The sequence below is a fragment of the Salvelinus alpinus genome, chromosome 14 (genome assembly GCF_045679555.1).
Source record: "Salvelinus alpinus chromosome 14, SLU_Salpinus.1, whole genome shotgun sequence".
NCBI classification, from domain to species: Eukaryota; Metazoa; Chordata; class Actinopteri; order Salmoniformes; family Salmonidae; genus Salvelinus; species Salvelinus alpinus.
The window spans coordinates 56,817,692-56,829,643 of NC_092099.1; the positions used below are offsets into that span (position 1 = coordinate 56,817,692).

Consider the following 11,952-nt stretch of genomic DNA (forward strand, 5'->3'; position numbering starts at 1 on the left):
GACGGACAGCTGATCGTCCTCGCAGTGGCAGACCACATGTAACAACACCTGCACAGGATCGGTACATCCTAACATCACACCTGCGGGACAGGTACATGATGGCAACCACAACTGCCCGAGTTACACAAGGAATGCACAAATCCCTTCATCAGTGCACAGACTGTCCGCAATAGGCTGAGAGAGGATGGACTGAGGGCTTGTAGGCCTGTTGTAAAGGCAGGTCCTTACCAGACATCACCGACAACAACGTCGCCTATGGGCACAAACCCACCGTCGCTGGACCAGACAGGACTGGCTAAAAGTGCTCTTCACTGACGAGTTGCGGTTTTGTCTCACCAGGGGCCGGTTTTGCGCTTATCGTTGAAGGAATGAGTGTTACACCGAGGCCTGTACTCTGGAGCGGGATCGAGATGGAGGGTCCGTCATGGTCTGGGGCGGTGTGTCACAGCATCATCGGACTGAGCTTGTTGTCATTGCAGGCAATCTCAACGCTGTGCGTTACAGGGAATACATCCTCCTCCCTCATGTGGTACCCTTCCTGCAGGCTCATCCTGACATGACCCTCCAGCATGACAATGCCACCAACCATTCTGCTCGTTCTGTGCGTGATTTCCTTCAAGACAGGAATGTCAGTGTTTTGCCATGGCCAGCGAAGAGCCCGGATCGCAATCCCATTGAGCACATCTGGGACCTGTTGGATCGGAGGGTGAGGGCTAGGGCCATTACCTCCAGAAATATCCGGGATCTTGCAGGTGCCTTGGTGGAAGAGTGGGGTAACATCTCACAGCAAGAACTGGCACATCTGGTGCAGTCCATGAGGAGGAGATGCACTGCAGTACTTAATGCAGCTGGTGGCCACACCAGATACTGACTGTTACTTTTGACCCCCCCTTTGTTCAGGGACACATTATTCAATTTCTGTTAGTCACGTGTCTGTGGAACTTCAGTTCAGTTTATGTCTCAGTTGTTGAATCTTGTTATGTTCATACAAATATTCACACATGTTAAGTTCACTGAATAGAAACGCAGTTGACAGTGAGAGGACGTTTATTTTTTTGCTGCGTTTATATATATATATATATATATATCTTCCCCTGTCTCTCTGCTAACACCTCTCCATCTTATTGTATCAGGTGTGGGTGAGCAGCCCCCACAATGCAACCGGTTACTACACGGTGTATGGAGAGGATGCTGTGCATGCGGACCACTTCAACACCAAGCTGAGCTTTGGAGACACGCAGACGGTCTGGGCCAGAACAGGATACCTGGGTTTCCTACGACGCACTGAGCTCACCGACGCCAGTGGAGGTTAGAGTCCAGACATCAGATAAATCAAATCACATATTTGTCACATGCTTCGTAAACAAGTGTAGACTAACAGAGAAATGCTTCCTTACGGGCCCTTTTCCATCAACACAGAGTTAGAGATAAAGAACATGTAATAAGAACTAGTGACAGGAGGAATATAGTGACTAGGCAACGAGATGGATAGACAGTAACAGCAGTATACTGTAGGTAGGGGTAAAGGATAGATAATAGACAGTAACAGCAGTATACTGTAGGTAGGGGTAAAGGATAGATAATAGACAGTAACAGCAGTATACTGTAGGTAGGGATAAAGGATAGATAATAGACAGTAGCAGCAGTATACTGTAGGTAGGGATAAAGGATAGATAATAGACAGTAACAACAGTATACTGTAGGTAGGGGTAAAGGATAGATAATAGACAGTAACAGCAGTATACTGTAGGTAGGGGTAAAGGATAGATAATAGACAGTAACAACAGTATACTGTAGGTAGGGGTAAAGGATAGATAATAGACAGTAACAGCAGTATACTGTAGGTAGGGGTAAAGGATAGATAATAGACAGTAACAGCAGTATACTGTAGGTAGGGGTAAAGGATAGATAATAGACAGTAACAGCAGTATACTGTAGGTAGGGGTAAAGGATAGATAATAGACAGTAACAGCAGTATACTGTAGGTAGGGGTAAAGGATAGATAATAGACAGTAGCAGCAGTATACTGTAGGTAGGGGTAAAGGATAGATAATAGACAGTAACAGCAGTATACTGTAGGTAGGGGTAAAGGATAGATAATAGACAGTAACAGCAGTGTACTGTAGGTAGGGGTAAAGGATAGATAATAGACAGTAACAGCAGTATACTGTAGGTAGGGGTAAAGTATAGATAATAGACAGTAACAGCAGTATACTGTAGGTAGGGGTAAAGGATAGATAATAGACAGTAACAGCAGTATATTGTAGGTAGGGGTAAAGGATAGACAGTAGCAGCAGTATACTGTAGGTAGGGGTAAGGCATGTGTGTGGGCATGGAGTCCAGTGCGTGGGCATGGAGTCCAGTGTGTGGGCATGGAGTCCAGTGCGTGGGCATGGAGTCCAGTGCGTGGGCATGGAGTCCAGTGCGTGGGCATGGAGTCCAGTGCGTGGGCATGGAGTCCAGTGCGTGGGCATGGAGTCCAGTGCGTGGGCATGGAGTCCAGTGCGTGGGCATGGAGTCCAGTGCGTGGGCATGGAGTCCAGTGCGTGGGCATGGAGTCCAGTGCGTGGGCATGGAGTCCAGTGCGTGGGCATGGAGTCCAGTGCGTGGGCATGGAGTCCAGTGCGTGGGCATGGAGTCCAGTGCGTGGGCATGGAGTCCAGTGCGTGGGCATGGAGTCCAGTGCGTGGGCATGGAGTCCAGTGCGTGGGCATGGAGTCCAGTGCGTGGGCATGGAGTCCAGTGCGTGGGCATGGAGTCCAGTGCGTGGGCATGGAGTCCAGTGCGTGGGCATGGAGTCCAGTGCGTGGGCATGGAGTCCAGTGCGTGGGCATGGAGTCCAGTGCGTGGGCATGGAGTCCAGTGCGTGGGCATGGAGTCTAGTGCGTGGGCATGGAGTCCAGTGCGTGGGCATGGAGTCTAGTGCGTGGGCATGGAGTCTAGTGCGTGGGCATGGAGTCTAGTGCGTGGGCATGGAGTCCAGTGCGTGGGCATGGAGTCCAGTGCGTGGGCATGGAGTCCAGTGCGTGGGCATGGAGTCCAGTGCGTGGGCATGGAGTCCAGTGCGTGGGCATGGAGTCCAGTGCGTGGGCATGGAGTCCAGTGCGTGGGCATGGAGTCCAGTGCGTGGGCATGGAGTCCAGTGTGTGGGCATGGAGTCAAGATAGTTAGTTTTAAATAGTTAGTGTTCAGTGCAGGTAGTCTGGGGTAGCCATTTGATCAGCTATTTAGCAGTGTTCTCAGCAGTTTTATGACTTGGGTGTAGAGAAGGTTGATCATGTTGGTTCCAGATCAGGGGCATCTTTACAGCCCTGCGGAAGCAGAGAGAACAGTCTGTGACTTGGGTGGCTGGAGTCTATGACCAATGTTTTGGCCCTTCCACTCACACCGCCTGGTATAGAGGTCCTGGATGGCAGGGAGCTCTGCCCCAGTGATGTACCGGCCATATACACTACCCTCTTTAGCGCCGTCCCTGTACGGTGCCTTGCAGTTGCCTTACCAAGCGGTGGTGCCGCAAGTATGGTCAGAACGATACCAGTTTCGCAAGATTTTTTCCATGGCAAAATTTAAAACACGAAGCGGACCAAACAGTAAAGGCCCAGTGTTACAGACTGCTATATCTGTCCACTAATACAGGACTAGTAAAGGTCCAGTGTTACAGACTGCTATATCTGTCCACTAATACAGGACTAGTAAAGGCCCAGTGTTACAGACGTCTATATAGGTCTGTTAATACAGGACTAGTAAAGGCCCAGTTACAGACTGCTATATCTGTCCACTAATACAGGACTAGTAAAGGCCCAGTGTTACATACTACTATATCTGTCCACTAATACAGGACTAGTAAAGGCCCAGTGTTACAGACTGCTATATAGGTCTGTTAATACAGGACTAGTTAAGGTCCAGTGTTACAGACGTCTATATAGGTCTGTTAATACAGGACTAGTAAAGGCCCAGTGTTACAGACTGCTATATCTGTCCACTAATACAGGACTAGTTTATGCCAGCAGCATACCACCCTGCATACCACTGCTGGCTTGCTTCTGAAGCTAAGCAGGGTTGGTCCTGGTCAGTCCCTGGATGGGAGACCAGATGCTGCTGGAAGTGGTGTTGGAGGGCCAGTAGGAGGCACTCTTTCCTCTGGTCTAAACAAAGATCCCAATGCCCCAGGGCAGTGATTGGGGACACTGCTCTGTGTAGGGTGCCGTCTTTCGGATGGGACGTTAAACAGGTGTCCTGACTCTCTGTGGTCACTTAAGATCCCATGGCACTTGTCGTAAGAGTAGGGGTGTTAACCCCGGTGTCCTGGCTAAATTCCCAATCTGGCCCTCAACCATCACGGTCACCTAATAATCCCCAGTTTACAATTGGCTCATTCATCCCCCTCTCCCGTGTAACTATTCCTCAGGTCGTTGCTGCAAATGAGAACGTGTTCTCAGTCAACTTACCTGGTAAAATAACGGATAAATAAACTAAAAAATAACTAGTAAAGGCCCAGTGTTACAGACGTCTATAAAGGTCTGTTAATACAGGACTAGTAAAGGCCCAGTGTTACAGACTGCTATATCTGTCCACTAATACAGGACTAGTAAAGGCCCAGTGTTACAGACTGCTATATCTGTCCACTAATACAGGACTAGTAATACAGGACTAGTAAAGGCCCAGTGTTACAGACTGCTATATCTGTCCACTAATACAGGACTAGTAAAGGCCCAGTGTTACAGACTACTATATAGGTCTGTTAATACAGGATTAGTAAAGGTCCAGTGCACCACTTTGTAACCCCTACTGACATTAACCCCTACTGACATGAACCAAGAGGAGAGATGTTAACAATGACCCCTACTGACATGAACCAAGAGGAGAGACATTAACAATGACCCCTACTGACATGAACCAAGAGGAGAGACATTAACAATGACCCCTACTGACATGAACAAGTTATAATATAAAGTAACACAATAAGAATAACAATAAGCAGACTTTATACAGGGGGCGCCGGCACCGTGTCAGGAAGTAGTTGAAGAAATGCTGTGTAATAGTTAGTTCTTATTGGATGTTGCTAAACTGTGTGTTGCAGAACGTCATGATGCTCTCTACGTGGTGGGGTCTCTGGATGAGACGTTGGAGCTACGAGGGATGAGGTACCATCCCATCGACATCGAGACGTCCGTTATCCGCTCACACAAGAGCATCGCTGAATGGTGAGGCACATTAATCTATACCCACATATCTATAGTCCCACATCTACACACAGGAGACTCTATAGTCCCACATCTACACACAGGAGACTCTATAGTCCCACATCTACACACAGGAGACTCTATAGTCCCACATCTACACACAGGAGACTCTATAGTCCCACATCTACACACAGGAGACTCTATAGTCCCACATCTACACACAGGAGACTCTATAGTCCCACATCTACACACAGGAGACTCTATAGTCCCACATCTACACACAGGAGACTCTATAGTCCCACATCTACACACAGGAGACTCTACAGTCCCACATCTACACACAGGAGACTCTATAGTCCCACATCTACACACAGGAGACTCTACAGTCCCACATCTACACACAGGAGACTCTATAGTCCCACATCTACACACAGGAGACTCTATAGTCCCACATCTACACACAGGAGACTCTATAGTCCCACATCTACACACAGGAGACTCTACAGTCCCACATCTACACACAGGAGACTCTATAGTCCCACATCTACACACAGGAGACTCTATAGTCCCACATCTACACACAGGAGACTCTATAGTCCCACATCTACACACAGGAGACTCTATAGTCCCACATCTACACACAGGAGACTCTATAGTCCCACATCTACACACAGGAGACTCTATAGTCCCACATCTACACACAGGAGACTCTATAGTCCCACATCTACACACAGGAGACTCTATAGTCCCACATCTACACACAGGAGACTCTATAGTCCCACATCTACACACAGGAGACTCTATAGTCCCACATCTACACACAGGAGACTCTATAGTCCCACATCTACACACAGGAGACTCTATAGTCCCACATCTACACACAGGAGACTCTATAGTCCCACATCTACACACAGGAGACTCTATAGTCCCACATCTACACACAGGAGACTCTATAGTCCCACATCTACACACAGGAGACTCTACAGTCCCACATCTACACACAAGATACAGATTAACTCAGAGACTCGTGATATCTTTCAATTAGAGGTCGACCGATTATGATTTTTCGATACCGATTATTGGATGACCAAAAAAAGCCGATACCGATGAATCGGCCGATTTAAAAAAATAAATAAAAATAATAATAATAATAAAATAAGAAATCTTAAAAAATTACGAAATGTTTTTGTAATAATGACAATTACAACAATAGTGAATGAACACTTATTTTAACTTAATATAATACATCAATAAAATCAATTTAGCCTCAAATAAATAATGAAACATGTTCAATTTGGTTTAAATAATGCAAAAACCAAGTATTGGAGAAGAAAGTAAAAGTGCAATATGTGCCATGTAAGAAAGCTAACGTTTAAGGTCCTTTATCAGAACATGAGAACATATGAAAGCTGGTGGTTCCTTTTAACATGAGTCTTCAATATTAAGGTAAGAAGTTTTAGGTTGTAGTTATTACAGGAAGTGTAGGACTATTTATCTCTATACCATTTGTATTCCATATACCTTTGACTATTGGATGTTCTTATAGGCACTTTAGTATTGCCAGTGTAACAGTATAGCTTCCGCACCTCTCCTCGCTCCTACCTGGGCTTGAACCAGGAACACATCGACAACAGCCACCCTCGAAGCAGCGTCACCCATGCAGAGCAAGGGGAACAACTACTCCAAGTCTCAGAGCGAGTGACGTTTGAAACGCTATTAGCGCGCACCCCGCTAACTAGCTAGCTATTTGACATCGGTTACACCAGTCTAATCTCGGGAGTTGATAGGCTTGAAGTCATAAACAGCGCAATGCTTGAAGCACAGCGACGAGCTGCTGGCAAAACGCACAAAGTCCTGTTTGAATGAATGCTGCTGCGTACCATCGCTCAGTCAGACTGCTCTATCAAATCATAGACTTAATTATAACATAATAACACAGAAATACGAGCCTTTGGTCATTAATATGGTCGAATCCGGAAACTATCATCTCGAAAACAAAACGTTTATTCTTTCAGTAAAATACGGAACGGTTCCGGGTTTTATCCAACGTGTGGCATCCCTAAGTCTAAATATTGCTGTTACATTGCACAACCTTTAATGTTATGTCATAATTATGTACAATTCTGGCAAATTAATTACGGTCTTTGTTAGGAATAAATGGACTTCACACAGTTCGCAACGAGCCAGGCGGCCCAAACTGCTGCATTTACCCTGACTGCTTGCATGGAACGCAAGAGAAGTGACACAATTTCCCTAATTATAAGAAATTAATGTTAGCAGGCAATATTAACTAAATATGCAGGTTTAAAAATATACACTTGTGTATTGATTTTAAGAAAGGCATTGATGTTTATGGTTAGGGTTAGGGTTAGGGTTACACATTAGTGCAACGACAGTGCTTTTTCACGAATGCGCTTGTTAAATCACCCGCTTGCGAAGTAGGCTGTGATTCGATGAGAAATTAACAGGCACCGCATCGATTATATGCAACGCAGGACACGCTAGATAAACTAGTAATATCATCAACCATGTGTAGTTAACTATGTTAATATTGATTGTTTTTTATAAGTTTAATGCTAGCTAGCAACTTACCTTGGCTTCTTGCTGCCCTCGCTAAACAGGTAGTCAACCTGCCATGCAGGCTCCTCGTGGAGTGCAATGTAAGGCAGGTGGTTAGAGCGTTGGACTAGTAACCGGAAGATTGCAAAAACGAATCCCCGAGCTGACAAGGTAAAAATCTGTCGTTCTGCCCCTGAACAAGGCAGTTAACCCACTGTTCCTAGGCCGCCATTGAAAATAAGAATGTTCTTAACTGCCCTGCCTAGTTAAATAAAGGTGTAAAAAAAAAAAAACGGCAAATCGGTGTCCAAAAATACCGATTACCGATTGTTATGAAAACTTGAAATCGGCCCTAATTAATCGGTCAACCTCTACTTTCAATGTCAGGTGTTGTGTAGCATGGATTCGGAAATGATTTGTGTCAGTTCTATAACTGACCACTGAACTCCTGTCTCCCCTGCCTTGTCCTTTTCCCGTCTCTCCTCCTCTGCCTTCCCCCGTCTCTCCTCCTCTGCCTCCCCCGTCTCTCCTCCTCCGCCTCCCCCCGTCTCTCCTCCTCTGCCTTCCCCCCGTCTCTCCTCCTCTGCCTTCCCCTGTCTCTCCTCCTCTGCCTTCCCCCGTCTCTCCTCCTCTGCCTTCCCCCGTCTCTCCTCCTCTGCCTCCCCCCGTCTCTCCTCCTCTGCCTCCCCCCGTCTCTCCTCCTCTGCCTCCCCCCGTCTCTCCTCCTCTGCCTTCCCCCCGTCTCTCCTCCTCTGCCTTCCCCCCGTCTCTCCTCCTCTGCCTTCCCCCCGTCTCTCCTCCTCTGCCTTCCCCCCGTCTCTCCTCCTCTGCCTCCCCCCGTCTCTCCTCCTCTGCCTTCCCCCCGTCTCTCCTCCTCTGCCTTCCCCCCGTCTCTCCTCCTCTGCCTTCCCCCCGTCTCTCCTCCTCTGCCTTCCCCCCGTCTCTCCTCCTCTGCCTTCCCCCGTCTCTCCTCCTCTGCCTTCCCCCCGTCTCTCCTCCTCTGCCTTCCCCCCGTCTCTCCTCCTCTGCCTTCCCCCCGTCTCTCCTCCTCTGCCTTCCCCCCGTCTCTCCTCCTCTGCCTTCCCCCCGTCTCTCCTCCTCTGCCTTCCCCCCGTCTCTCCTCCTCTGCCTTCCCCCCGTCTCTCCTCCTCTGCCTTCCCCCCGTCTCTCCTCCTCTGCCTTCCCCCCGTCTCTCCTCCTCTGCCTTCCCCCCGTCTCTCCTCCTCTGCCTTCCCCCCGTCTCTCCTCCTCTGCCTTCCCCCCGTCTCTCCTCCTCTGCCTTCCCCCCGTCTCTCCTCCTCTGCCTTCCCCCCGTCTCTCCTCCTCTGCCTTCCCCCCGTCTCTCCTCCTCTGCCTTCCCCCGTCTCTCCTCCTCTGCCTTCCCCCCGTCTCTCCTCCTCTGCCTTCCCCCCGTCTCTCCTCCTCTGCCTTCCCCCCGTCTCTCCTCCTCTGCCTTCCCCCCGTCTCTCCTCCTCTCTGTTCTGTTTTTACTTGCTTGTAGTGGAGCTCACAGTGTTAATGCTTGACGGTATAATCTGAACTTCTCTCATTCCCGTCTCAGTGCTGTGTTCACGTGGACCAACCTCCTGGTGGTAGTAGTGGAGCTGTCTGGGTCGGAGCAGGAGGCCCTGGACCTAGTTCCCCTGGTGACTAACGTGGTTCTGGAGGACCACTACCTGATAGTAGGTGTGGTGGTGGTGGTGGATCCAGGGGTTATACCTATCAACTCAAGAGGAGAGAAACAGAGGATGCACCTACGGGACGGCTTCCTGGCTGACCAGCTAGACCCCATTTATGTGGCCTACAATATGTAAACAACAACATGTCAACAAGATGTAAACACCTGGACCCCGTCTATGTAACATGTAAACAAAGGAGGAGGGAGAGCCGCTCAGAGAATGAGAAATTGACTATAGACCACACAGCAGAAATGGACTATAGACCACACAGCAGAAATGGACTATAGACCACAGCAGAAATGGACTATAGACCACAGCAGAAATGGACTATAGACCACAGCAGAAACCTCTTGGTGTCTCTCTTTCCCTGTTTGTTTCTCAGTTTGATTCCCAGCAGAATAGTGATGGGTCTTGGTGGGGCTGTAGAGGGGACTAGAGGACCAGACAGGGAAGTAGATGAACAGGCAAGGGACTAGAGGACCAGGAAGGCAAGGGACTAGAGGACCAGGAAGGCAAGGGACTAGAGGACCAGGAAGGCAAGGGATTAGAGGACCAGGAAGGCAAGGGACTAGAGGACCAAGAAGGCAAGGGACTAGAGGACCAGGAAGGCAAGGGACTAGAGGACCAGGAAGGCAAGGGCTAGAGGACCAGGAAGGCAAGGGACTAGAGGACCAGGAAGGCAAGGGACTAGAGGACCAGGAAGGCAAGGGACTAGAGGACCAGGAAGGCAAGGGACTAGATGGGACTAGAGGAGCAGGCAGGGGACTAGATGGGACTAGAGGACCAGGCAGGGGACTAGATGGGACTAGAGGACCAGGCAGGCGACTAGATGGGACTAGAGGAGCAGGTAGGGGACTGGAGGAGCAGGCAGGGGACTAGATGGGACTAGAGGACCAGGCAGGGGACTGGAGGAGTAGGCATGGGACTAGAGGACCAGGCAGGGGACTGGAGGAGCAGGCATGGGACTAGAGGACCCGGCAGGGGACTAGAGGACCAGGCAGGGGACTAGATGGGACTAGAGGAGCAGGCAGGGGACTAGATGGGACTAGAGGACCAGGCAGGGGACTGGAGGAGTAGGCATGGGACTAGAGGACCAGGCAGGGGACTGGAGGAGCAGGCATGGGACTAGAGGACCCGGCAGGGGACTAGAGGACCAGGCAGGGGACTAGATGGGACTAGAGGACCAGGCAGGGGACTGGAGGAGCAGGCAGGGGACTAGATGGGACTAGAGGACCAGGCAGGGGACTGGAGGAGCAGGCATGGGACTAGAGGAGCAGGCATGGGACTAGATCGGACTAGAGGACCAGGCAGGGGACTGGAGGAGCATGCAGGGGACTGGAGGAGCAGGCAGGGGACTGGAGGAGCAGGCAGGGGACTGGAGGAGCAGGCAGGGGACTGGAGGAGCAGGCAGGGGACTGGAGGAGCAGGCAGGGGACTGGAGGAGCAGGCAGGGGACTGGAGGAGCAGGCAGGGGACTGGAGGAGCAGGCAGGGGACTAGAGGAGCAGGCAGGGGACTAGAGGAGCAGGCTAATGCCAGCACTGTGGAGGAGATGGGAGGGACTGATTGTTCATTCCAGCTGGGTTCCTTTAACAACGTTATGTTCCCATTTTATACAGTACAGTTATTAGTACTTTATGGCATGAAGAGTTGAAGACACATTTCATGTCCTCCTTGGTCTCAGCAGTCCATTACAAAAATAACTGTTGAAACAGAAAACTTTAATGTATAAAATATGTAATATATTATTCAAACACTAGTTGTTTCAGACTTCATGTAATCAGTTGATACTCTGGCAAAGAACATCATTGTGATTTAACATTATCAACTTGCCACATGTCTTAAATGAGGCCTTAAGTATTCCCAGATGCCTGTTCCTGTCTGATTTGACTTGTGTTGATGTGAGGCAGCTGGTTGGCTGAGGAGGTCAGGTTGAGTGATTCGCCCTTGTGCACGTCCCAATATCTCCTATCTCCTGAAGTGTGCACTTGTTCACTACTTCCCACACATCTAAAAGCATTGTATTGGTGGAGGCGTGGTCTACTGGGATTTTCCACCATATTTGTTATACCAGTCATTTCCTTTCTAATCGGTGAAGGGATGTGAACACGTGCACACTTTAAACACTTGGAGCATAGCCCTTCTCTCTGTGTGGCTGCAACATGAATACCATTTGAATTGTTTGTATCTAGTGGAAGCTGGAGATATTTTTGCTGAAGATATTATGAATAAAAAGCTCACAGATCACATCGAGACATGGGGTCTGATGAGGACCAGGCGATGAGATATTACATGATTCCCTCAGAAGACTTCTCTAATGAGTGAGAGGTTGCAGTCATGTATTGCATGTATGAGACTAAGTTAAGTACATGTTGTTCCTCTACCGTCATCCACCATACCTGCTACGTCATCCATCATACCTGCTATGTAACATGTTGTTCCTCTACCGTCATCCATCATACCTGCTATGTAACATGTTGTTCCTCTACCGTCATCCATCATACCTGCTATGTAACATGTTGTTCCTCTACC

General features: G+C 49.0%; 1 protein-coding gene across 4 annotated transcripts in view; it reads left to right on the forward strand.

Annotated features, from left to right (window-relative positions):
- dip2a (disco-interacting protein 2 homolog A) overlaps nt 1-11,704 on the forward strand; it is a 275,105-nt gene extending 263,401 nt beyond the window's left edge. For all 4 annotated transcript variants that reach the window (XM_071341938.1, XM_071341937.1, XM_071341940.1 and 1 more), the window contains 3 exons: nt 1,134-1,308; nt 5,081-5,204; nt 9,304-11,704. In XM_071341938.1, the coding sequence (XP_071198039.1) occupies nt 1,134-1,308; nt 5,081-5,204; nt 9,304-9,556 (552 nt within the window). In that variant the 3' untranslated portion in view covers nt 9,557-11,704. The remainder of the gene's footprint in view (nt 1-1,133; nt 1,309-5,080; nt 5,205-9,303) is intronic.
- The last annotated feature ends 248 nt before the right edge of the window (nt 11,705-11,952 follow it).